The sequence below is a fragment of the Trichoderma evansii genome (assembly GCF_050947405.1).
Source record: "Trichoderma evansii strain SZMC 28006 chromosome Unknown GGI43scaffold_19, whole genome shotgun sequence".
NCBI classification, from domain to species: Eukaryota; Fungi; Ascomycota; class Sordariomycetes; order Hypocreales; family Hypocreaceae; genus Trichoderma; species Trichoderma evansii.
This window is the reverse complement of record NW_028145187.1, coordinates 91,292-114,966: the sequence shown is the minus strand read 5'-3', so window position 1 is coordinate 114,966 and position 23,675 is coordinate 91,292. Positions and strand designations below refer to the sequence as shown.

The 23,675-nt window shown below is 48.5% G+C and overlaps 5 protein-coding genes across 5 annotated transcripts; all 5 read left to right on the top strand.

Moving 5' to 3' along the window:
• Positions 1-142: 142 nt before the first annotated feature.
• Positions 143-3,373, top strand: GGI43DRAFT_412049 (uncharacterized protein). The gene is made up of 3 exons (XM_083206796.1): positions 143-1,108; positions 1,190-2,922; positions 2,995-3,373. Exons 1-3 carry the CDS (start codon positions 866-868, stop codon positions 3,104-3,106), a joined length of 2,088 nt encoding a protein of 695 aa, XP_083057785.1. The 5' UTR covers positions 143-865; the 3' UTR covers positions 3,107-3,373.
• Positions 3,374-7,029: 3,656 nt separating this feature from the next.
• GGI43DRAFT_130657 (G protein subunit beta) lies at positions 7,030-8,706 on the top strand. Its single transcript, XM_083199160.1, has 5 exons — positions 7,030-7,300; positions 7,437-8,155; positions 8,242-8,331; positions 8,388-8,507; positions 8,570-8,706. Exons 1-5 carry the CDS (start codon positions 7,174-7,176, stop codon positions 8,588-8,590), a joined length of 1,077 nt encoding a protein of 358 aa, XP_083057784.1. The 5' UTR covers positions 7,030-7,173; the 3' UTR covers positions 8,591-8,706.
• Positions 8,707-15,104: 6,398 nt separating this feature from the next.
• Positions 15,105-17,274, top strand: GGI43DRAFT_412040 (thioredoxin-like protein). Its single transcript, XM_083206795.1, has 2 exons — positions 15,105-16,308; positions 16,368-17,274. Exons 1-2 carry the CDS (start codon positions 15,712-15,714, stop codon positions 16,617-16,619), a joined length of 849 nt encoding a protein of 282 aa, XP_083057783.1. The 5' UTR covers positions 15,105-15,711; the 3' UTR covers positions 16,620-17,274.
• Positions 17,275-17,875: 601 nt separating this feature from the next.
• Positions 17,876-19,539, top strand: GGI43DRAFT_429260 (esterase/lipase family protein; the record flags this gene model as incomplete). Its single annotated transcript, XM_083209084.1, has 2 exons — positions 17,876-19,088; positions 19,155-19,539. The coding sequence occupies exons 1-2, from the start codon at positions 18,406-18,408 to the stop codon at positions 19,537-19,539; spliced, it is 1,068 nt and encodes a 355-aa protein (XP_083057782.1). The 5' UTR covers positions 17,876-18,405.
• A 1,493-nt stretch (positions 19,540-21,032) lies between these two features.
• Positions 21,033-22,955, top strand: GGI43DRAFT_386307 (uncharacterized protein; the record flags this gene model as incomplete). Its single annotated transcript, XM_083203773.1, has 1 exon — positions 21,033-22,955. One exon carries the CDS (start codon positions 21,033-21,035, stop codon positions 22,953-22,955), a length of 1,923 nt encoding a protein of 640 aa, XP_083057781.1.
• Positions 22,956-23,675: the final 720 nt, after the last annotated feature.

The window sequence follows — 23,675 nt, the reverse complement described above, 5'->3', positions numbered from 1 at the left end:
CTCCGCACTCGATGCTCTTGTACGCGTACCCGCATCGGTTACCCTGCAGCCAGCGATGGTGTGGAGAGTTGTTTTTGTTGCGAGCTATTCGCCATGTAGTGCTTCAATGTAGTGCTTCAATGATGAATCATCATCTCACCCGAGCAGTAATAGTAATTGCCAAGCTACTAGATACAGTAGTGCAAAGTATTAGTAGTCCAGATACTTTGGATTCGTAAACGCAAAAGTCTCTTTATGCGAACTGCTCCTAGGCCGGCCCCAAAAATGACAAAAAAAGAAAAGATTTGACATTAGCCACTCGCTTCTGTCCTCGGCACTTCTCCATTCCGCTAGATCAAAGCTTACACGCATATGGTACTATGTCAGGCCATCTTAAAGCCATCACATGCCTTATGGCTTCGCTTCGCTCGTCAAAAAGTCAATTAAGCACCAGCCACATATAACTTTCTTCCTCGCTGCACCAGCCACATGGTCGTTGCCCTCGTTCTCGGTTAGTCACCACATCCTGCCTCGGTCCCCAGCCACAGTCTCCAGCCACAGCCCTCCTCTACTCAACAGCCGCAGCCTCTCTTTCTCGCCATCTCGTCCATGCCAGATTTAGACCCGAGGGCTGTCCGCGGGTTGTAACGGCTAAGATGGAGGTGCGCAATCGAAGCCGATTCGGCATTGGGCCAAGTGCCATCCGCGATGACCCCAACCGATTTTGGTCCCTGAAAAGACTATTTCATAATATTGAATTTCCGTTGTGGGAGAGGAAAGGATAAAGAAAAGGACAGCAATCGACTCTCTTTCTGCTTCTTTCGCACTGATTTTCTCTTCTTCATCTTCATTCTTGATTTCGCGGGCTATTCACGGCATATACACCATGGGGGAGTCTATCGATCGCAACGACACCATCCTAGGCGTCGCGCCGGCCAAGGAGCTCTGGAGACATCCAGATCCTGCCTCCACGCCCATGTGGAAGTTTCTCCAGGCTGTGAACCAGAAGCACAATCTGCATCTCAATGGATACCCGGACCTGTACAAGTGGTCTGTCGACAATGTCGCCCAGTTCTGGGACGAAGTGTGGCAGTTTGTCGGCATTGTCAGCTCCAAGCCATATTCTTCGGTTTGTTACACCGTCAATAATCTCGACCACTACCAGCCATGATGGGATGTATGTACTAACTGGCGCTTCTTCTTGGAACAGGTTTTACCACCGAATGCGCCCATGTTCCCTCGCCCCGACTTCTTCTCCGACTCTCTCCTCAACTTTGCCGAAAACCTCCTATTTCCTCCCACCTCGGAGCCTCTCGACCCCAACTCCACCGCTGTCATCACCACCACCGAGCTCCCAGGCGATTTGCGTTCAACTACCTGGGGTGATCTGCGCGAGGCTGTCCGCCAATGCGCCAATGCCTTGCGTGCTGCAGGACTAAAGTCTAACGATATCGTCGCTGGTTACGTATCTAACCATGTAGAGGCCGTAGTTGCAATGCTGGCTGCCGCCTCCATAGGCGCGATATGGACGGGCATCAGCCCTGATAGCGGCGTCTCTGCCGTGTTGGATCGACTGAGCCAGATTGGACCTCGTGTCCTGTTTGCCGACAACGGTACCGTTTACAATGGCAAGGAGTGGTCGAGCACATCCAAGACAAAGGACATTGTCGCGGAGCTCAGCAAGATGGGCTTGCAACAGGTCGTCGTCATTAACAACATCAAGGGCGAGCTTGGCATCGAGGACATTGAGGCTCACGGTGTCAAGGCTGTTGAATACCAGGCGTTCCTCAACAGCGCATCTTCAGAGAATCTCAAGTTTGAGCAGCTGCCGCCATCACATCCACTCTACATCCTCTACTCCAGTGGAACCACTGGTCTTCCCAAGGCCATTGTCCACACAGCCCTGGGAACGCTCATCCAGCACAAGAAGGAGCACGTGCTGCACTGCTCATTGACCCCTGCGTCGAGCATGCTCTACTATACAACTACTTCCTGGATGATGTGGCATTGGAGCATCGGAGCGCTTGCTGCTGGAGCCAAGCTGATCCTGTACTCGGGATCGCCCTTCCGACCCAACTCGTACATGTCTATCCCCCGCGTGCTATCAGACCTCAAGGTCACTCACTTTGGTACCTCAGCGGCCTATCTCACGGCCTTAGAGGCCAACGGCGTCTATCCTGTTCGCGATCCTAGCATTGATTTGTCTCATCTTGAAGCCATCTACTCCACTGCATCACCACTGCCTCCATCCACCTTTTCATTCGTCTACGAAGCGTTCCCCAAGAACATTAATCTTGGCTCCATCACTGGCGGCACCGATATCATCTCCCTATTCGGCGCCTCTTGCCCTCTGCTTCCCGTGCGCGTTGGCGAAATCCAGTGCGCCGGCCTCGGTATGGCCATCAGAGTTGTTGATTCCGTCACTGGAGAAGAGGTACCCTCAGGAGAGCCTGGCGATCTGGTTTGCGTCAATCCTTTCCCTTGCCAGCCCCTGACATTCTTTGGCGCCAACGGCAACGACAAGTACAAAGCCGCCTACTTTGAGCGCTTCGAGGATGTTTGCGGAGTCAAGGGCGCAGTATGGCACCACGGTGACTTTGTCAAGATTCCCGATGCCAAGACGGGCGGCCTCCTTATGCTGGGCCGGTCCGACGGCGTCTTGAAGCCTGCTGGCGTGAGATTCGGCTCGGCCGAGATCTACAACATTCTGATTCGATTCTTTGCGGCCGAGGTGGAAGATGCCGTCTGTGTGGGACGACGACGAGCCACGGACACTGACGAGACGGTGTGCCTCTTTGTGGTCACAACGCCGGATCACAAGTTCGACGATGATCTGAAGAACAGAATCAAGCAGAAGATTAAGAGCGAGCTCAGCCCGCGTCACGTCCCGGGCGTGGTGGAGGAATGTGGTGGCGGTGTCCCCAAGACGGGTAATGGTAAAAAGTTAGTAGTCATCTCTTCTCTCCCTTGAAAAAAACGAAGAACAGAAATGCTAATTCGTGAAATCCATTATAGAATCGAAGTTGCTGTGAAGCAGATCCTCTCAGGCATGGCTGTCAAGACGAACGCCAGTGTAGCTAACCCTGAAGCTCTGGAATGGTTCAAGAAGTGGGCAGAGGCCAATTAATGAGACATGGAAAAAAGCAATAGTATTGAATTAAAGATATATCCAAAAGAGGAGGAGCGGAAGATGTAAAGAGAGATGCAATCAGTGAAAATCCCTCTCGGACTGGCAATTGGGCAGTACTATAATATATATGACGTTTTGATTAATATGTCACTTGAGCGTTGATCTAGCTTAATGTAGAAGCTAGTTAGTAACTGTTCGGACGAATGGCTTTGCTACTGTAAGGGACATAGTACGTCAAATCGCAGCTGAATCTCAAGGGGATCGTGATATCATATATGAGATGCATTCATTTCTCCTTTGCAGCACCCACACCATTCGCAGCATATTAATGGAAGATGAAAAAGGGCTAGTATATTCCAAGATGGATGTGTGTGTAAAGTAGAAAGCCGCTATCATTTTTCATCTCGTCGTTTTACTCGGCCATCTCACCTGTGTGGATAGCCCCCTAAAAAAGCCTCACGCAGGTACAGGATGCTACCGACTCGGGAGCCATCCCCGGCGAGCATACATTAGTAAGTAGGCAGCGGTACTACTTTTACCACAATGTAACGCTTTGTTGCTTTATTCACCTCTACTTTTCCCAATGTGAGAGTTATGGTGGTATCAAGTATGGGGCTTTGTAACTGATCATGAGAAGGCGCCTGGACAAACGTTTAGCAGCACTGCTGTCACGGCTATTTCCCAGATAACTAAGCAACACGTCATGCAAGACGGCACACAACCTTTCCAAGGGCCTACATATATACATACAGTACATAGGTAGGTCGATATTAGATTGGCCCCCAACCCGCGGCTGGCAATTAAAATTTATCCCGTACAAGCAATTGGCAAATGGCGCTTATAACAAGTTCCCGTCTTATACGACTAGCCATGCAGGGTTATTTGGCTAGAACATCGAGATCATCTGCTGCGAACTGCTCCATTGGGATAGAGGGATAATTACGAAGAGTGAGACAATGTGCCGAGAGGCGTACACTGGAAGGGGACCATGCCAACTTCGTGCGAGGGCAGCTACAAGTAGAAATAGAAATGTAAGTCAGACATATGGGTAAGTAAGCTGTTAGATTCAAAAGAGTCTACGGTGAGAAGCATAAGTAAGTAGTAGCAACAGTGTCGTCCATAATAACGGATGGATCGCGGGAGCATATTTGATGTGTAAATCATGTCTCGGCAAGCTCTCTTTAGTCTCGTAGTAGGACAGTTAGTTGGGTAGCCTGCGTATGTATATTGTTTGGTGACGGAATAGGAGTGGGTTATCCGCGTACACGTATAAATTAGCACGGCCTCTGGGTCCTATGAATAGCTCAGAGCTCTTTGTAAAAGCACGTACGCAGCTACGCAGCAAGCAACCGCCAACGCGCCCTCGTTCACAAGTCACAAACGCAAGCTCCCGACAAGCTGCCTCCCGCTGCTACTGGAGCACAGTGTGGTCGTTGCACGGGCAGGGCAGTGTCCGCACGGCATTCGGGGGGAGATAGCAGGCCATGGATGCCTCGCTCACATTGCGTGCTCCATCTTCTGCCCTGGTAATATCCGGTGCTCTGGACGTTCGAGAAAGAGCTAATTTAGAAACATGAGATCTTTTGCTCTTCTCTCTATTATGGCGCGAGCGCGGCATCGAGCAGTCTACAGCCTGGCGGAATCCATCTCATCGTACTAGGCACGTATCAGTGCACCTCTCGTCGTCAACACGAGACTAGCTACAGCTTGAAGAGCAGTGCAAATTACTCGCAGCAAGAGCTAAGGCGGGTCCATCCAAGTCGAATGATTGACCAAGGCCGGGATCGAGTGCAGAGCAAACCGTCTTGGTAATGGGCCGGGGCCAAACCTGCTCTTAGAAGGTGGGCTCGGAGGAAGAAGCGGGTCGACGTGCAGGCATCGTAAATTGCGTCCTTGGCTTGGCCGTTCCTGGGCCCGCGGCTTAATTCTGGCCGTTTCTTATTTCTCGCTCAGGCAGCCAAGCCGGAACGACGCAGCACAGCGGCAGCATTTGCTTTGCTCTGTCGAAGGATGGAGTGAGGCATCGTGAGTCGAGACAGCTTGGGGGGTTCTGCCTTGTGCGCCTCGCAGGAGAGACGCCGGCAGAGAGGGAGGATTCAAAGGCTTGCCCGTCGATGCACGCACGCGTAGCTGGTGCTACATACACTTACTAGGTATATTAGACAGACCACCACTGGCAGCATCTGCATCCCACCCAGGAGAAAGGCAGGCCAGAGGCCAATCAGTATGAGCTGCTAGTAATATTACTCGCACCCGTATCAAAAGCACTCGACGGAGCCCATCTTCCGCCAGCAACTAATCTCATCAGGGGTTAAAGCTGCAGGGCTACCGGCCAGTGGCGTCAACGGGCGTCAGTGGAGTTGAAGAGGGCCCTCTGGCCAGGAACCGGGCGATTTGCATTCACGCAACAGATGTGAGAATTGGCCGGGCTGTTGGCCGATTGATTGAATTTTGCGGTAGCATCGGTTGGCTGACTGGATGCAGATCGTGCGGCAGCAGGTGAGAGAAAAAGGAACGCCGCAGAAAAGGTGCGAGGGCCGCGCAAAAGCAACATCCCAGAATGGACGGCAAGATTTGAATCTGGCCCCAGAGGTCTTTCGTGCACGGAACTAGCGAATTATTCCCTGCTCGTACCGGATACTCTCCAGCAGGTACCCAGTACATGCTCGAGGAGGTAATTCAAAGCGCACCCTGGTCGCTATGCAGAAACGAAAAGAGAAGAAGAAAATGTTCTTTGGCGAAGAGCGAGCTCCACCGGCCTCCTCTCCTTGCCCCTGATGTAATAACCATATTGGGGGTCCTTTGTAGTCTTGCATATACAGAGAGTACTGTCACTGTATCTCGCTCTCATGTGCGTTGACTCTCATGTGGCTGGCATCCTGCAGCCGGCTCGGTTGTGTAAAGCTCTAGCAGGATCATCAGGATTCGTGATAGAGAATGAGCATTGAATAGCAATATCAAAGCATAGATGCACTAGCCAATCCAACAGCTTACCCATACAAGCTCGGTACTTCATCGCCGAGCTTATATATGCAAACACAGTAAGTGAGATCGCCCGCGGCACGTATGTACTCTGAATACCTGGATTCTACAACTTGTATACTTGAGCACAGAACCTTGTGCCCGAAATCCCGGATACCAGAACCGCGGGCCGTGAGGCGATTAGAAATGCTAAGAGGCTGAGAGCGAGGGCTGAGCTCGTACAAAGAAACGCGGAACAGAGGCAGTAAAACACGAATGATGCAGAGTGAGAGCGCATCTCAGCGTTGCGCCTGTTACAGGCTGGGCTCGGCGTACCTGGACCCGCGAGCGAGCCGGACGCAGGTACCGGTACTCGCGCCAGTGGTGGCAGAATGCACTTGTTCCGCACGTCCTTTTCCCGTTGCAGCATAAGCGCAGCGCAGCCGTTAGCCGTAGCGCAGCTGCACTGTAGCAGCAGTGCTCCGTAGCGTCCATCCGGTGCGATATGCAGCATCAGCAGAATGGGAAAAGGGGACCGCAGCGGATTCGCAGGCCAGTAGAGTGCGTACATGCGTAGAGACTCTTGTCGAGCCAACATGGCTGCAGACTAGCTCATTACTGTAGGTGTTTTTGGCTAAATGCCAGTCGAACCTCGAGTTGCACGCACCATCTGTAGCGCAGACGTAGCGCAGACGTAGCGCCAGCTCGACCCGGCCCTAGAAGCAGCCGATTCCAGCACCTCAGAGGCCACCGCGCGTTTGCCTCGTTAGCGAGCCTTCAGCGTTGTTCCCCTACCTCTGCTCAGGGCCTTCCAGCCCACCGTCAATTTCCCAAAATCCGCCCCCAGACAGCCGGGCCCCAGCCAAGCTAGCCCAACCCCCCTGGGATAGGAGCTAACGTTGCTGTAGCTCAGTTCAGTTCTCGTTCCCCCCCAAAGCCAGCGCATTCTTTCTTCTCCTCTCCCTCCGCTCTCCACAATCCCAAGTTCGTCAATTCAATTCCCCCCCGACGAGCGAATCCGCCAACAATCCGCAGAGAGAATCGCCTTCGCCTGCTGCCCGACTGCCCTTTCGCCTGCTCTGCTCACGTTCGAACCCGCCGCCATGAATTCGCAGCCCAACGATGTGTCGCCCGAGGCGATGCAGGCGCGCATCCAGCAAGCGCGTCGCGAGGCCGAGACTCTCAAGGACAGGATCAAGCGAAAGAAGGATGAGCTGGCCGATACCACACGTATGTCTACCTCTGCGTTATTTCTCTGGGTTTTGAGCTGGCCGTGCAATCGCCGCGGCGAGTGGCTGCGATTTGTCTCACTATGCGTAAAATTCAAATAAGGTTGCCGCAGTTGCTAATGCTCTCGATTTTTTAGTCCGGGCTGTCGCTCAACAGGCTCACGAGTCCATCCCCAAGAACCAGCTGATGCGGTCGAAGCGAACGCTCAAGGGCCACTTGGCCAAGATCTACGCCATGCACTGGTCCACCGACCGACGACACCTCGTTTCCGCCTCTCAGGACGGAAAGCTCATCATCTGGGACGCCTACACCACCAACAAAGTCCACGCCATTCCCCTGCGATCATCATGGGTCATGACCTGCGCCTACGCCCCCAGCGGCAACTTTGTCGCCTGCGGTGGTCTCGACAACATCTGCTCCATCTACAACTTGAACCAGCAGCGCGATGGCCCTACACGAGTGGCCAGGGAACTATCCGGTCACGCCGGTTACCTTTCTTGCTGTCGATTCATCAACGACCGCAGCATCCTCACCTCGTCAGGTGACATGACCTGCATGAAATGGGACATTGAGACGGGCCAAAAGGTCACCGAGTTTGCCGACCATCTCGGCGATGTCATGAGCATCAGCCTGAATCCCACCAACCAGAACACGTTCATTTCCGGTGCCTGCGACGCGTTCGCCAAGCTCTGGGATATCCGTGCCGGAAAGGCGGTCCAGACTTTTGCCGGCCACGAGTCCGACATCAACGCCATTCAGTTCTTCCCTGATGGCCACTCTTTCGTCACCGGTTCCGATGACGCCACCTGCCGACTGTTCGATATCCGTGCCGATCGTGAATTGAACCTCTATGGAGTACGTAACGTTTACCGCCTTTTTTAACCTTAAAGAGAGAGTTATAAGGAGCAAGTATGATCAGGGATGCTAACGTGTCAACCTAGTCTGAGTCCATTCTCTGCGGTATCACATCCGTCGCCACATCCGTCTCTGGACGTCTGCTCTTCGCTGGTTATGACGACTTTGAGTGCAAGGTAAGCTACGCTCGAGATTATTTTTGATGCATCTGATGCTGACTCTTTGCAATTAGGTCTGGGACATTACACGAGGCGAAAAGGTTGGCTCACTGGTGGGCCACGAGAACCGTGTGAGCTGCTTGGGCGTCAGCAACGACGGCATCAGCTTGTGCACAGGTTCATGGGACTCTCTGGTATGTTTCAACAAGACGTGAATTAATTTGCATTTGACATTGACCGCTAACTCCATCTACAGCTCAAGGTTTGGGCCTACTAAAATGCCTAATCTATGACACAGACGGGCTTTTCACGCATATGCCGATTCAAGTCTATCCCAAGACTTCTTCAACCATCCGCATTCAACGACTATATTACCCGCCAATTTCGGACACCCGACCACACGCATATCAGGCTTGCGAATACTGGCGTACGCAGGACGAAGTGACGAAACGTGCCCTACTTACACCATTACTTTTTTTTATCATTATTTATTTATTTTTGGCCGATGCATGAGCAGCACTTCCATGTTTCGTGGAGGCATCTCAACCCACTTCTTTCGGCAGCAGTCGGGAAAAAGGAAAACCGGCCGACTTGATACCTTTTGCTTCCCCAAGTTCCCTTTATCTCTCATTATTTTTTCTTTTTTACTCTTTTTTCGTTTCCCGCCTCTGATCCCCCAAAAATTATTGCACAAGTTTCTGCGTTTTTCATTTTCCCGATAAGCTCTGGGTTGTTGGCGATGGGCGGGGTGTATTACTTGATGGTTTTTTTTTCTTCTATTGGCCTCCAGCTTTTTTTGTGTCTATGTGTTCTCTAGCTCTGCTTCTGCGGTGTTTTGTTCCAACTTTTTAATATGCCGCGGTCGAGCGAGTTTAGTTGTTTGTTTGTTTTGTTTTCTTTTTCTTAGAAGGACAACGCATATAACAGAGCTCATGAGAACAAAAAAAAAAAAAAATTCTGGAGAGTAAAGAGGGGAGAGAGAGAAGGGGAAGGATTTGCTTGGAAGAGGGGATGGGGGGATCATAGCGATGGGAATGGGATGTTGGTGGGTTAGTTGGTTGACTTTATAACAAAGGAGGAGCAAAGTTCAAAAAGCTTCCAGATAATACAGTACGATGATTCAACAAGACCAGGTCGCATTTTCTTTTTTTATCTTCTCGCTCCTCTGTTTTGGGATATATATCATGACTATATGCAAAAGAAAGAGGATTCAAAAGCACATAAAATGAAGAGAGACGCGAGAGAACACGAGAGAAGGAGATGTGTTGTGTGCTGTTGGTGTTTTAGAATGAGTTTGTTGGAAGGGACACAATACCATGGAGGAGGCTTCGTTTGGTTTTCTTTTTTTCTTCTACCTTGTTATTTTCTTTCTGTTTCTTTTGTTTTGCATTCTGTTATCGGTAAAATTGCGTTTTGTACTTTTTTTTTTTAGTTTATTTTTTTGATACAATATGTTCAATACTTTTACTGCGAATGAGTGAGATAAATATATTTCCTATCTTCTATAAGTAATCTACCTGTGGCTTTATTTTTAGCAACACGATGAGAAAATTATTACATGCTCGGTACTAAAAAGGCTGCCCTGCTTTGGCACTGCTGTGCTCAGCGAGAAGAGATACATACATATATATAAAGAGTCAGGTTTCTGGCTCTTATGCAAAGAAGAGAAGGGGGAAAGGTAGCCGGTTAGAAGGATCCAGCGGGCCTTTCAATTCTTTCGAGCGTTCAAGCTCCTAGAAGATGTAGCCGATTTAACTAGACCAATTCCTTCATCATATTTATTCGCTGAAACGCTGTTTCAGAGTATACAAGAGAAGAATATCCAGATCACATAAATTAGGCATGCCACGTAAGGCCAATCCTTCAATTTGCCCTTCAGGTAAGAACAGAAAGTCTGTCCTACTGCTTTTTCTACATCTTGCAAGATGTCCGCCGCGAATGGAGAGAATTCAGCGATCCTTTGTTTATTCGCAATAGAGGCTTCTCGCGCTTCAATTAATTTATTCTTAATATCAGTTATTGTTTGCATAAAATTTTGTAACAGTCGGCAGAAAAACTAGTTTTCTGATCCCTATAGGGAAGAAGGAAAAAAGAAGAGAGGAGAGGAGCGCGACCAGGGTGGGCTAGCGGCCCTTTTTATGCTCTTCAAATCGCATTTTCCTATAAATAGAACCTAATAGAAGGCAATCGAAGAAATTCGTCACCTGACAATAAAAAAAGAAAAAAAGGGAAGAGGGATTCTTTGCGGGGGGGACGTATAACCGGCCTAAGCTGTGTTATGTTATGTCATTCATGTTAACGTTACCCGCCGTTATAAGTACCTTGTTACTGAAGAAATAGGCTTAGGAGAGTTATTTATGTCATCGGGTACCTTGCATATAGGAAATCGCCCAATAAAGTTATGAACACGTTGCGTTTTCTTCTTCCGCTTGTTCTATTAATATCACTATGAAGATGGCATCTTGCATGTTTGTAGCTTGCCGACGATGGCGATTTTCAAGTTTGCGCTTGTTCAACGGGGTGGGTAGTTCAGTGATAGCTGAAGCTTGATAAACGAACTACAACCTAATGTTAAGCTTATATCTTTCCTGTAAGTATGCTGGTAAAATTGTGGGCATGGATTGTTACATGTTAGTTTGACGGACGTGTGGGTGCTATGTTATGACTCTCTCGCTGGTGTGTAGCTTCTGCGCTTTATTTAGAACTTAACGATGACGTACTTTTATAGCTATGAAATTAAGAATCTGTAAAAGTTGATAGCGTATAGAATATATTGCGGTATATATTTACCACTCACTATTTGTATTATATACCTCGATCGCTTGTGTATACGTACATTCAGATTTCATAAATCCCAGAGCAAGCCGCCTCATTCATCACATCTGGCACGCCGCGAGAAGGGATGCAAGATATAATACGTGTACAGAACGGGTGAGTAATTTACGAACTTTGCCGAGACATACGTGAAGCGATGTGGTAATAGTAGGAAGACGCAATATTGTATTGCATTTATCTATGCTGCTTACCGTCTAATTCATTTATATTGACTTCTTTTAAGAATTAATAGGCAGGTGTGCACTCTCTACGATCGTCCATTATTTTCAGCTTATTATTTTGAAAGATGTGAAGTAATTCATTGCCTGTTATACCTCGACACCGGTACTGCTCTCACTGGCCACACGAGCCATACTGTGGGCTCATCACGCCTCATAAAGTTAGATATATAACAAAAGAGGGACTCCCATTTCACCTTTGACAATAATAGCACGAAGCATTATGAGGAACAAACCCAGCGGCTTTTTAAAAATGGGAAGGAGGGGAAAAAGTAAAAGAAGGGCGACCGGTTGAAAGGGTTCGGCGACCCTTTGTGCTTTTCAAATTGTACTTCCCTATATATAAGGACTGATTACGCGGCAAAGGAACTCGTCACCTAACAATAAGACTGGATCTAGGACTGAATAGGTCGGAAAAAAGGAAATTCTTCACGGGAGATAAGAGGGTAAAGCCGGCCTAAATTTCGGTTTATGTCATTGATGTTAAGGTTGTCCGCTGTTAGTAGCAATTTGTCACTGAACAAATAAGCTACGAAGACTATTTATGTCATCGGTTGCTTGCATATAGAGAATCGTCCAATAGGATCAAACGATGCGAAAACGTTTAGTTTTCTCCTCCTGTTCTTCTTCCTCTTCCTGCTTGTTCTGCCGGTGTGAAGATGGCAGTTTTCCTGTTCACATACAGGTGTAGGTTAGCTTGCTGGCGATCGAGATTATTCAACGTGACGCTTCTTCTTGAACGAGGGAGGTCCAGCGACGGCTGGAGCCTAATAAATAAATTAAATCTATTGAGCTTATTCATCTTTCGTGAAATCGTGACGACAAAATTGTGGATATGACAATGAATTGCTGCATGTCATATTGACAGACACGTGGATGTTTTTCTGTAACTTGTCTCGTCAGCGTGTGGCCTGTACGCTTCATTTAGAACCTCGCGATGATGTAACAGCATAAAACATAATGGGAAACAAACCCAAGAGCTTTCTAAAAATGGTAGCGTCATCTGTGACAGCATCACCCGTCATTAAAGAGAAAAAAAAAGCGGCTTCTAACAGTAGTAACGGTGGAGAGAGATGGAGGGCCCGTATATGGCCCGTGTAAGTTTTGACTCGAGACGCCGTTGTAGAAACGGTGTCACGGCAGCCCCGGTAGTGGGAGTGAATCAAGTAAATCGGTCATGCCATGTGTCTTTTTCTCATCTGCTTCTATTTTGTTGTTCTAGAAAAGGAAAAAGAAATTCCGGGACGCAGCACTTGCGTATCATGCTTGTTTGCTTTTGTGGTACTGGTGGTGTCATGACGAAGAGCTGGTGTGGGATTGCGGAGAAGTCTAGAACCACAAGGACCTTCGAGAAGGAAGACACCAAGTGCTCATGGGCATAGAATAATATTACTAGCAAAAGAGATAGGCTGAGAATAAAATGATTGCATAAAAGTAGGGTGGCAGCAGCCAACAGGATGTAACGCAAACTGGTGTTCGCAGCTGCATCACGGTAATCGCCGATATGCGAATCCAAGTTTCAAACGAGGACCATCGTAAAAATAGAACCAAAATGGCACGATGGGTAAATACTTACCCATCGCGTAATTTCTGATAATTGCGTGTATTCAGCTGCGCTCCCAACAATTCCTCATGATGGCCGTATCGCTCAGCCGCAGCATTTCGTATCCGGCTGGCTCATTTACAAAATCTCACCACTTGATAATTACACATTGCTGTTGGTCCCCAAAAAGCCTATCGCTTCGGATAACGCAGGACTTGGCAATCTGCGCCTCATCGCTTTGGGTATTTTGGTTTACTATTCCTATGCTAAATCGCTGAAAGACAAGGCCATTATCTAAAATGAGCCAATGGCAGCATTGCCGTGCGTACCCAGCAGACAAGGGACAATGCGACCAGGGTCATTTAATATTGAACAGGCTTTTTCCATTTTCCCGATCTGCGCATGAAGGATGAAACAGCTCCTGAAACAACATGCATAAATTGGCCATGCCTGATATGGGATAGTCTGTGCACGCCATGGATTAAGCATGTCAGATGAGACGCTATGATCCTTCCTCACCTTGTCGTCTCGCCTTTCTTTCTCGTTTGGCTTCTGGCACGACAGTATTACCGAGAACTGCTAAAGCCACTACTAGGGCTGTGACTAGAAACGGGCTCGGCAGTGGGATAACGGGCTGAGTGCCGACTTTGGAGATGGCGGTGAAGACCGGACGAGACTGAGACGGCACTGAGACGAGAGTATGAAGTACGGATATCGGCTATTGTATACTGTTTTGTGATTGATTCTGGGGTGACGGCAGTTGAAGAACAAAACAGCACTGCCAGCTCAGAAGAATCGATGCATGGTACAGTTGATATGCACGAGCTGAGCAGCGTGGCCATCAGCTTACTATTCTAGAAGGGAAAGGTCACCGTGCACTCCTCAAGATGTCCGATGCCCTCGTCCAGGCTCGTCCACGTAAGCCACATTGCCATGTGTCGTCGTGTAAAGTTCCGAGCCAACGACTGGGGGTGTCGTCTCTTCACCGTCTTCTTTGTGAGATAGGGCTGGTCGGCAGTTGAAACATACCGCCAGTCTCTCTCTTATTCTTTTCGTCTAACTGACTAAGACGCCCGTTAATAGAGTCATTGGATACGGACGAATCGTACTGGCTAGACTGGGCAATGCGCATGAAAGGTCGGCCCAACCCGGCGCCATGCAGATATGATGGCTTGGAAATGCTTTTCATCCTGCCCTAAGAATAGAAAATGATGAATTAACAAAGCTCGCCGTTGCGGGGGAGAGGGCCAAACGCTTTCAAGCGGCGTATCCAGCGTATCCAGTCAGCCGCACTGGATTTGCATGAATCAAGCGGAGAATTGTCATCTCTTTGTGTGTATAATGCTGGTTCTCTGCCATTGTGGGTGGGGCAGGCTGGTCACAGATCCGGCCTCTCACCACGTGTGTGACTCGATGGGCGTTGAGAGGAGCCTTTCTCTTCTTGTCCAAATGACATATTACTCGTGTGCTCTGTTAGCCGTGAAATAAAGCTGAGGGTTGTGATGCAAGGGCTCAGTCGTCAGCCGCTCGTTTTCCTTAGCGTCGGTGGTCCGAGACAGAGGAACCCCATATCACCCCAGCTTTCTTTCTTTCTTTGGGATTTGGCGCGAGACGCTTGGGAATATGTGATTGAGAAATTGAGCAGTCAGTTCCTGGGGTCTGCAGCACCGTTGGATTCATCGCTGTCCATGCTGCTGTCTTGCCTTGCTGGCGCCACTTGCAGACTGGCATGACCGCATTGCGGCCCAAGAGAAAGAACAAGGCCACGACCCCTGGGCTCAAATTATTGGTGTTTTAACCGGGCTTCAGCCTCGTCAACGTCGTATCGGTAGCATCAGCTTCCACGCGAGGCATACCATAATCGTCTAGCAATGGCAGCATTGCCCGCGACTTGTTAGTGAGGTAGGAATATGGGTGATAGTGCTAGTACGAATACCGCTGGTGCAGGTAGCCATGTAGTATCAGGCAATGCGGCTGGACAATCCATGCTTCATAGATATTAATTGCTCTCCAGCTGATCAGCAAAGATTGGCATCAGCTCCAACCCGAAATTCGCTGCGTTGCGTCAGCAGCGGTGATCTGATCTGATCTGGCGCTGCAGAATACACGTCTAATCACCAAAGCCCATTGTGTTCGGCGACGTACCGCATCTTGCGCCACAGCCCCGCGGCGCCACCTTGGGCCTATCCATCTTTTTACCCACTCTGCTCCAGCTTCCGCCAATCACGAGCTCGCGTTCTCGTCCAGCCGGTCATCATTTTTCTTCACTCTTGAAACTACCGCCTGTTCTCAAGCCTCCCCCTGGCAATTGACATGCTCTGATCTGCCTGCTGAAACAGCTTGACGCATCAAAAAAGGGGGGCGTGCGACTTCTCCAGGGGGCCCCCATTTGCCATCTCGCCAACTCTCTCTCGCTCTCGCCGACGATTCTACCCTCTTCAGTCTCTCGATCCGAGCGTCCCTTGTGTCAATCGCGCGCGAAACCTATTGCAGCCTAACAACGCTGAATTCAACAGAGGCTTCACGAGCTCAGTCGTCTCACACCCTTGCTATTCTGCTCCGCTTCTTCTAGAAACGCGTTGCCCGAGAGCCAGTCGACGGCATAAACGACAGCCCACACCCCCCTCCCTCACACATCTTCGGCTCTCATTTGATAGGACTGGACACTTTATCTTCCTGCACACCTCGCATTGACTGCTAGTTGAAGCTTGCAACTACAACTACACCACAACACCACTTTTCTATCCATCTATATAACTACCCTCAGCCTCCCGCTCGTGAGACGAGCCCTTCTAGCCCAGCATGACCACTGAAGCCCAAGACGAATTCGACAAGCTTGTCGCTAACAACGCCCACCGTGAAACTGTACACCCTGAAGACCGTGACGACGCCGACTCCCAACACGGATCTGATCTCTCTGAAGAAGAACAATACCGCAACGCTAGAATCGAAGAGGCCATGAGAATGCCTACCGCCGCTACAGAGTTTAAGCTGCCCCCCGTGTCTTTTGACAACGGCCGCTCCACCGGTGTCAAGGGCGTCATTGCCGACGCCAGAAGCTATGAATCTGCTCGCAAGACAAAGTGGAGAGCGAGAGCGCAGTCTGTTCGCAAGAGCGTCTTTGGCTCCCCACGCAGCAACAAGAGCGAGAGCGAGAGTGAAGAGGCCATTTTCAGTGGCGGTGATGACGAAGATGAGGAAGAGTTCCTGAGCATGTGGCGGGAAGCGCGGAGACAAGAGCTTGAGAATGAATCCGGACAATCCGTCCGGACCAGACGGACAAGCCCCAGCACCCGGATCTACGGCCGCATGGACGAGGTGGATGCCCTAGGCTATCTGGACGCCATTGAGAAGGTGAACAGAGATACTACTGTTGTTGTCTTTGTGTATGATCACGAGGTAAGAGCCCTTTCTACTTAACGCTTTACTTAAACTGTATACTAACATTGCCTGTCTAGAGCGAAGTCTCATCAGCAATCGAATCGGTGCTGATACCCTTGGTCAAGGCAAACCCGTCGGTTCATTTCGTCAAGGTCCACTACGAGGACATTGAATTCGACAATGCTGCGGTGCCTGCCATCCTGGCCTACCGAAACCAGGGCGACCTGTTTGCCAACCTCACTGGCATTATCGAGATGATGCCAGATGACGAGCACTTTGGCCCCGAGTCCCTGCAAAAGGTGCTCAAGAAGCACGCCGTGCTGTCATAAAACAAATCTGCACTCAAAATAATTTGCTCTCTCTATAAATCACTTGCACCTCGCTTCCTCCTCTTCCTCTGTATACCTCATTAATCAGATGGCCTGGCTTCGGGTTTGACAAATCACCGTCTGCTATCTCAGCCTCCCTGGAACTGGCAGCCGCCGCTGCCGGCAACAACATCCGTGCTACAACATTTTTTTGTGAAGATACCCCACTTCTTCGACTTCTCTCTTGGCTACTGGGATTACGGACTTGAGGTGGGATTTTTTCCTTAACCCTTGGTGTTTTTTGGCCTGGATTCAACCCCCCTCGCCCAACACATGACCTAATCCCTGTATCTGGAGCGCCTGCTGCCTGGTCTGCATTTCGGCTTTATTTTTGCTTTCTTTCTTATCATTCATACGGAGTTTGTGGAGATTGGGGGAAGGGGATATACAAAAGTATTACAACTACTACTACTAGATGGGAAGCGACACGCGTATAATGTCGGAATGTCGGAACGTTTCTCTTGACGTTCCCTTTATTGTTTATTATGGTTAGGATACATGACCGGATGGTGTTTTTTTATGACAGATTTTTATTTGTGATCAGGGTAAGCCGCCTAGGGCTGGTGTATAAGTGCCGAGCGATATCGGCTACAATATGAAACATATTCTACATGAAGATTTTATTTCCGATGATACTGTGATTTAACGTTGCATTTGAGTTAATTTCCTTGTGCCAGGATCGACCTGTATCGCGGGCTGACCCTTTGAAGACGATGGCAGTAATCGCATACGATTCTAGATCTTTCAGTATTTGCACTTTAAATAAGTTCCACAATCAGTCACCCAGTTACTATCCAAAGTATATCAAGCCCTGTAAATACACTCTTTTATATATATCGTCTCCGAATAACCGTGTGACCTCTACGTGTATTCTTAGATGTTTAAGGTATCTCTCCATTCTCACCATTCTCGTCATCTCGCCTCCATATGGGCCATTCGATTAAACCGATACTTTGGCTTAAATATCCTTTTCTATAGAAATGCTAAATATAAACAACTCGAACTTGCTGTCAATTTTTTGGCAGCTGTAGATTGTGGCTTTTTGTGGCTTCTCAGGTATATTTATAGCTGTCTGTAAGGAGTGTTTTCAGCTCTCGCCACGCTTTACCAAATCTGGCGCTTGCATGCCAGCGGCGATCACGACACCGCCACCAGGTGGCGACATAAAATATTTATTTAGGCTCAGCTGTATACTTACAACATAGCGGTAATGCCACTGTTAAGCTAGATACGGGCTGTAATTTTAATATCTGTTCCAATGGAAGTAGCTTCACAAGAGAGTAAGAGCAACTTAAGAGCGGGGGCTTAATGCCCAATTCTGCAAACGTTTTTAATGTGAGCACTATGGATAATGAATAAATGGCTTTGACGAAGGATTTTTTTTTCTTTTAGGAAGGGGGAAGGAGGTTCAAAGAAGATGCGTACATAGCCGAGAAATTGGCATAACCCGAAAAAAAAAATCATGTGTTTTAACTTCAATAACTTCAAAGTCTGATCTGCTCTGGAATTTCAGCTGCTATAAAAATATATCCGGACAACACTTTTAGAGGAGAGCACTAAATAAGATTCTCATGTATGCCATGCTTTGACATATAAAGCTGGGCTGCTATTTCTACTCAGTACTTATAAATTTGAGTGGTTGCGCTCTACGTTCGTAACCCCATTGGCTACCTAGGCACTTCTTCTTCTTACGCCTCAACGCTACAAATCTTTGCTTCTATTTACTTTATATACACACATACTCAAAATGACCCAAAATAAAAAAGAGAAACCGCAGCCTCCAATATTTATCGTTGTCCCTGGGATAATGGGGACCGAATTGCTTGTTGAAGAGGGTCATTTCGCCTGGAATATTCTAATTGCTGGGGCTGTGACTGGGCATGCATATACCGGCGAACATTTAACGAATCCAAACTTGCTCATAGGAGATCTTTTGGGCAGAGGCCTTGACAATATACATGTTCCTGGCTACGGATGGTTTCTCGACCAGTTAGCACGTTATGGGCATGTGTGCACCCTTAACTATGACTGGCGTTACCGCGTTAAATACCACGCAAAGCCCTTAGCCAAAGGCATTTTAAAACTACATGAAAATAACAGTAACCGACCTATCATTCTTATCGGGCATTCAATGGGAGGGCTCATATGTCTAAGAGCAATATACCAGTATGAAGGGGTAAAAGAAGCTATTACCACCTTTGTGCCTCTCGCTGTACCTGTTGGGGGCTCAACCATGGCTCCAGAGCGGGCTTATAATGGATTTGGGTGGGGGGGCAACCAAGACGAGATTAAAGAAGTACTGCGAGGCTTTGGCTCTGTCATGAATGATCTATGGCCCAAGTATCCGTGGTTTCACGAACATAGAAGGGATCCCCTTATAAGAAGCCCTCCACCTGCCGGAATTCCACTACCACCTCCCACGCATGAGGTGTCTAAATTTGAATTATGCAGCCGGTGCATAATGCACGGCAATCATTATCGAGATATTGACACAAGCTTGGCTCTCGTACAACGCGCCACACCGGAAGACTATCAAGGTATGGCAGACTATGCGCGTGAGGAGACGGCAAACTATAAGTTTAAGGGATTCAGATGCGATAAAATTAAAACATCACACAGCATGAAAAAGCGGGTTTTCACCGACGGGTACAGAGTTAGTATAAGAGAACGTAGAATGGGCGACGGCACAGTGTTGGCTGCACAAAGCATTGGCACTACTATCTCGCACGCGGTAAAACATCGAAGGTTTGTGAATGATCAAGAAATTTTTGATAAGATTGTGGAAGGGATGGATCTGATCGAAGAGGAAGAGCAGCAAACACAATCTCAGCTTGGACAGACCACACAAGCATGTACGTGTGGCGGTCATATTAATGTATGAGCAACATTGAATCACTTAATTCTGGCTAATGAATCTACTTCTATCAAAGTAATACATTTCTATTTAGTTAATCTACTCCGATCTAGGCCATCTATTGCAATCAAGGCTCTCTAATAAAAGGTTTCTACCTTCGGTTTAACTGGATATGCTCTTTTACGGGATCCCCACACGGACCCGCCATGGAAGCTCGGGATGGCGGGAGTGGGAGGATCCACTCGGATATGGACGATGACGATATCAAGAAGAGAGTGTAAGCATTACATAGCTGTTGTAGTTGAGATAATCAACGCATGTTTACTATATATCTACGTGGGTAGATTCACAGAAAACTTCCTAAAACTATCGTAAAGCATCCAATACTACTATAGCTGGTGCTCGTCTCGATATCGATCTACAACGCAATACCGCCGCCACTGCATACCGATGGAGACCTCTTTGCATAGCCGTACCTGTACTAGTGTTATTGTCCGAAGTATTCCACAAGCCTCTATCTAGATTTGGATTCTAAACTCGGAGGCAAAAATTGGCTGGCGTAGAGTTCTACAAGAATCTATTTAGTTTTACTTGCCGTGTTCGGAGAGGATAAGCCTTTCTCTTCGGAGCTTCTGTTTCGCTCTTATTAGAGTTGAGTATTCCTACTGGCTGAGGGAAACCCCTCAGTCGCCTGCATAATCTTCACGTGAGACTGCTTCTACCTAATTGATCTTCTTTGCATCCTATCAAACCGTTCGAGTCTCGAAAGATTCTCCAACTGCATCAGCTTCCCCACCCTGAGCCGCGCCATCTTCGCCATCTCTCTCCATCTTTTCCATCTTTTTCATGGTGGTAATCAAGTAATAATACCTCAGGTCGAGGTCACGCGCAGCTGAGTTTCAAGTTGACATAGCGTCCGTGCTGGGTACCTCTAGCCAGAACCCCACTGCACCGTCCCGCCTTCACCTTCAGCAGCTAACCTGCAAGCTTTACAGGCGCTCGACAGCTAAACTTCCAGCGGTCCATCAGCCATCAGGCAGCCTCGGGTGCCCGCAGGCAGCAACTCAGCCTCAAAAGAAGAAGCTCCAAATCCTTGTATGTCACTGGCACGGCTTTACCTCATCAAGCTTCACCTGGCCGATTCTTGTTGCGCCCAGGGCTGCATGATTCTCGTTTTCGTTTGATAAACTCGTCTTTGATTCTTTTCTGCGTCCTTGTTATATTCTACCTTGTTCCGTCTGGACTGTGGTTAGTTCTTTCGTCCTGCGAACCGCTCTTGGCTCTGACCTCACTTCCGTATCATCCATCATTCATCAAACCTCCGAGCCAAAAGCCCCTCCCCGCCGCCTTTCTTCCCCTCCTTCATATTCACATCTGCGTTCACATCTACGTTCACGCCCGCCCCTCTGCCACTGCAGAAAAGAATTACATACCCGCCGCCTCTTTGATTCATGGGCTTGCCGCCAAACCATCGCTTTGGTGCGTGAGATGGTCCTTTGACTGACCGCAGTCACCTCGTGATGGAACAGCTTGATACATCGCCATCCCCGCCACCGCAGCCTCGTCGTCGCGATACTGTGCTTCCTCGACTTAGCAAGCCATCAGCTTCTTATCCAGCGCCGACTTCGATTCCTTCACCATCTGTGATAGCCGCTTCACCCACAGCCGGCACGAGCCTCGCCACCTCAGAGCCTACTCTCCGATTTCCCAGACCGCAAGGGAATACGCAGCTTGCAAGTTGGATATCAAGCAGCAATCCCAACATCATGGATCTGGTTCCGACCGCGGAGGACAACAGTCTGTCCGAGTCCACCTACGAGCTCGTCTCGGGCCCGAGCACCGATACCGAAGAATCTCAAGACGACAACTATACCGGGTCCATGAGTGAATCCGTGGGTTCGCTCGATATTCATCACCCAGACGACGTCCAAAGTTTGGCGGGCACAGAGGACTCGTATGAGACCGAGTCTGCAGTTGATGAAGCAGATATGCCTAGTACAGCAGCGTCTGACCGTGATGAGACCGAAGACGAAGAAGATGACGAAGACTCCGTTCACGAAGACAGTGTGCTGGCCGAGTCGCACTTCACAAATGAGACTGCCAAGCTTGAGCCTTTCCCGCCCTTTGAGCATGAGGCCTACTCTCAATCATCGCTTGAATACACACAGCAGAGCTTAGGGACTCCGTCTTTCCCTACCCCAGAGGCCAGTCGGGTCATCGAGAGACCAGAGCCAGCTGAGCCTGAGAAGAAGAAATCTTGGAAACAGAAGGTGTCTGAATTTTGGCTATTCGAATCCGAAGCCAGAGAATATCTAACAGAGGCAACATGGGGAGCGCTTCCTGGCTTCGCATTTGTCCTCGTTGTGCTCGTAGCGCTCCCCATCTTCATGCAATCGCCATCTGAACCAGCTCTACCAAACGTCCAAGCGCCACCGCCCATCACCGCAACCATCACCACCACTACCTATCTCACCACTTCATCTTTACCAACTTCTAGTAGTCAACCGACTCCACCTTCCACCAACAGCGTGGCTTTAGTGCCTATTGGCGAGCCGCAATCTGACGATTGGATATTCGGCGCCAAGAAGCCTGCGATTTCTTTTACAGCCGAAGCGCAAAATGATATTTTGATTCACATCCCCAAGAGTATTAAGAAGACGTGGTTGGCCAAGGACTGTCTATCTGTATCTGCCAAGAGAGGAGATGACATTGTCGATACCACCATGTCCATGGTAGACGAAGGCCTTCGCCTAAAATTTGCCAAGAAGGAGGTTCACGGTGTTGTCAGCCTCGTACTCGAAGCCAAGTGCCGCCCAAAGATTCACAAAGTGGTTAAGGTCCACTTTGGTAAGGGTTTGATGGAAGAGGCCTTGGAACGCACCAAACACCTAGCTCATGATCTGTCCGGACTCGTGCCTGCTGCTGCTCAGGAGGCAGAGCGATGCATTGAGAATGCAAAACAGTCTATCAATTCGGTGTGTCAAAATGTCTGCCAGACTGTCACCGATACTGTATCAAAGACATTTGGCGCCACTCTGGAAGATGCAAAGCAGAACCTTGACAACCTTGTATCGACAGCTAAGGCCCAGTTTGAAGAAGCCACCCAAGAGTTTACCATGAGATTTGATAACTTTGCACAGCAAGCTGTCGAAAACCTGCCATCGGTTGAAGATGTACAAAACCAATTGCAGCTCCAGCTTCTCGACGCCCAGATCTCAGCTAAGCTCTGGTGGCTGCAAGCCTTTGGCAGCGCAGAGGAGCACGACGAGTATCTGCGCAAGGCCAAGACTTATTCGGCCAAGAAGCACGCAGCCGCCGAAGAGATGAAGCACGCCAAAAAGGACATTCCTGAGAAGCCGATAGAAGCAGCTTCACGGCTCTGGTCCAAGTTAACGGGCAAATCTGCGTGCCGAATGAAGAATACATGCAAGGAGGCATCATAAAGGGCATGGGATATATATCTGTTTTGTGCCAGTATTTTTCTTCTTCATCATCTCCCTTGTTTCTTTCTTTTTCTTGTGAGTTATGGGAATCCGCGAGGATTTGGTTTTGTATGTATTTAATGAAACTTTTGAAATGAGGTAGGAAATATGGATTGGAGGAAACGGACGGATGGAGTTTTACGGATTTCCTTTTGTTGTTTATTTGTTCCTTTTGTTTTACCTTGGCCACCGCTTTACTCTATAAGGCTGAAGGGAGATTATGGCTTTTACTACGTATATGTATGGCAGATGCAAATATACATGCTGCATTATTTGCCTAGCATATATGAGGTGTCTGCTCTTGATCTGTACAGTGATTTTGGCACAGATGCCATTTTGCCCTTTATATACCAATAATTATACATTTGTACATCTCTTGGATATATCAAATTGTTTGTGCGATATGCAGTGGTACCTGTCACTATATTGCCTAGTGCTAATGTACCTATGGAGCGTCTAGTAGTCTTGATTGCTGGGATGTTACCATCTTGCTTATATACCAAAGCTTACATACTATTATATCTCTTATTAGCTGCTAATAGAATGCCTGGCCTTATATCTTTAAGTACGGCGAATTAAATGTTGTAATACATAAGTAATATGCAGATAGCGTAAGCCCTTATATGGAAGGATGTCTTGATTGTTCGCGCCATATTATTAGGGTCACTTGATCAATCCGAA

Excerpts from the sequence above, each read along its gene's own strand:
- GGI43DRAFT_412049 (XM_083206796.1), top strand. The coding sequence starts at position 866 with ATGGGGGAGTCTATCGATCGCAACGACACCATCCTAGGCGTCGCGCCG. Across the intron at positions 1,109-1,189 it reads GCTCCAAGCCATATTCTTCG|GTTTTACCACCGAATGCGCC; the intron begins GTTTGTTACACC and ends TTCTTGGAACAG. Across the intron at positions 2,923-2,994 it reads AAGACGGGTAATGGTAAAAA|AATCGAAGTTGCTGTGAAGC; the intron begins GTTAGTAGTCAT and ends AATCCATTATAG.
- GGI43DRAFT_130657 (XM_083199160.1), top strand. The coding sequence starts at position 7,174 with ATGAATTCGCAGCCCAACGATGTGTCGCCCGAGGCGATGCAGGCGCGC. Across the intron at positions 8,156-8,241 it reads GTGAATTGAACCTCTATGGA|TCTGAGTCCATTCTCTGCGG; the intron begins GTACGTAACGTT and ends GTGTCAACCTAG. Across the intron at positions 8,508-8,569 it reads CAGGTTCATGGGACTCTCTG|CTCAAGGTTTGGGCCTACTA; the intron begins GTATGTTTCAAC and ends CTCCATCTACAG.
- GGI43DRAFT_412040 (XM_083206795.1), top strand. The coding sequence starts at position 15,712 with ATGACCACTGAAGCCCAAGACGAATTCGACAAGCTTGTCGCTAACAAC. Across the intron at positions 16,309-16,367 it reads TCTTTGTGTATGATCACGAG|AGCGAAGTCTCATCAGCAAT; the intron begins GTAAGAGCCCTT and ends TTGCCTGTCTAG.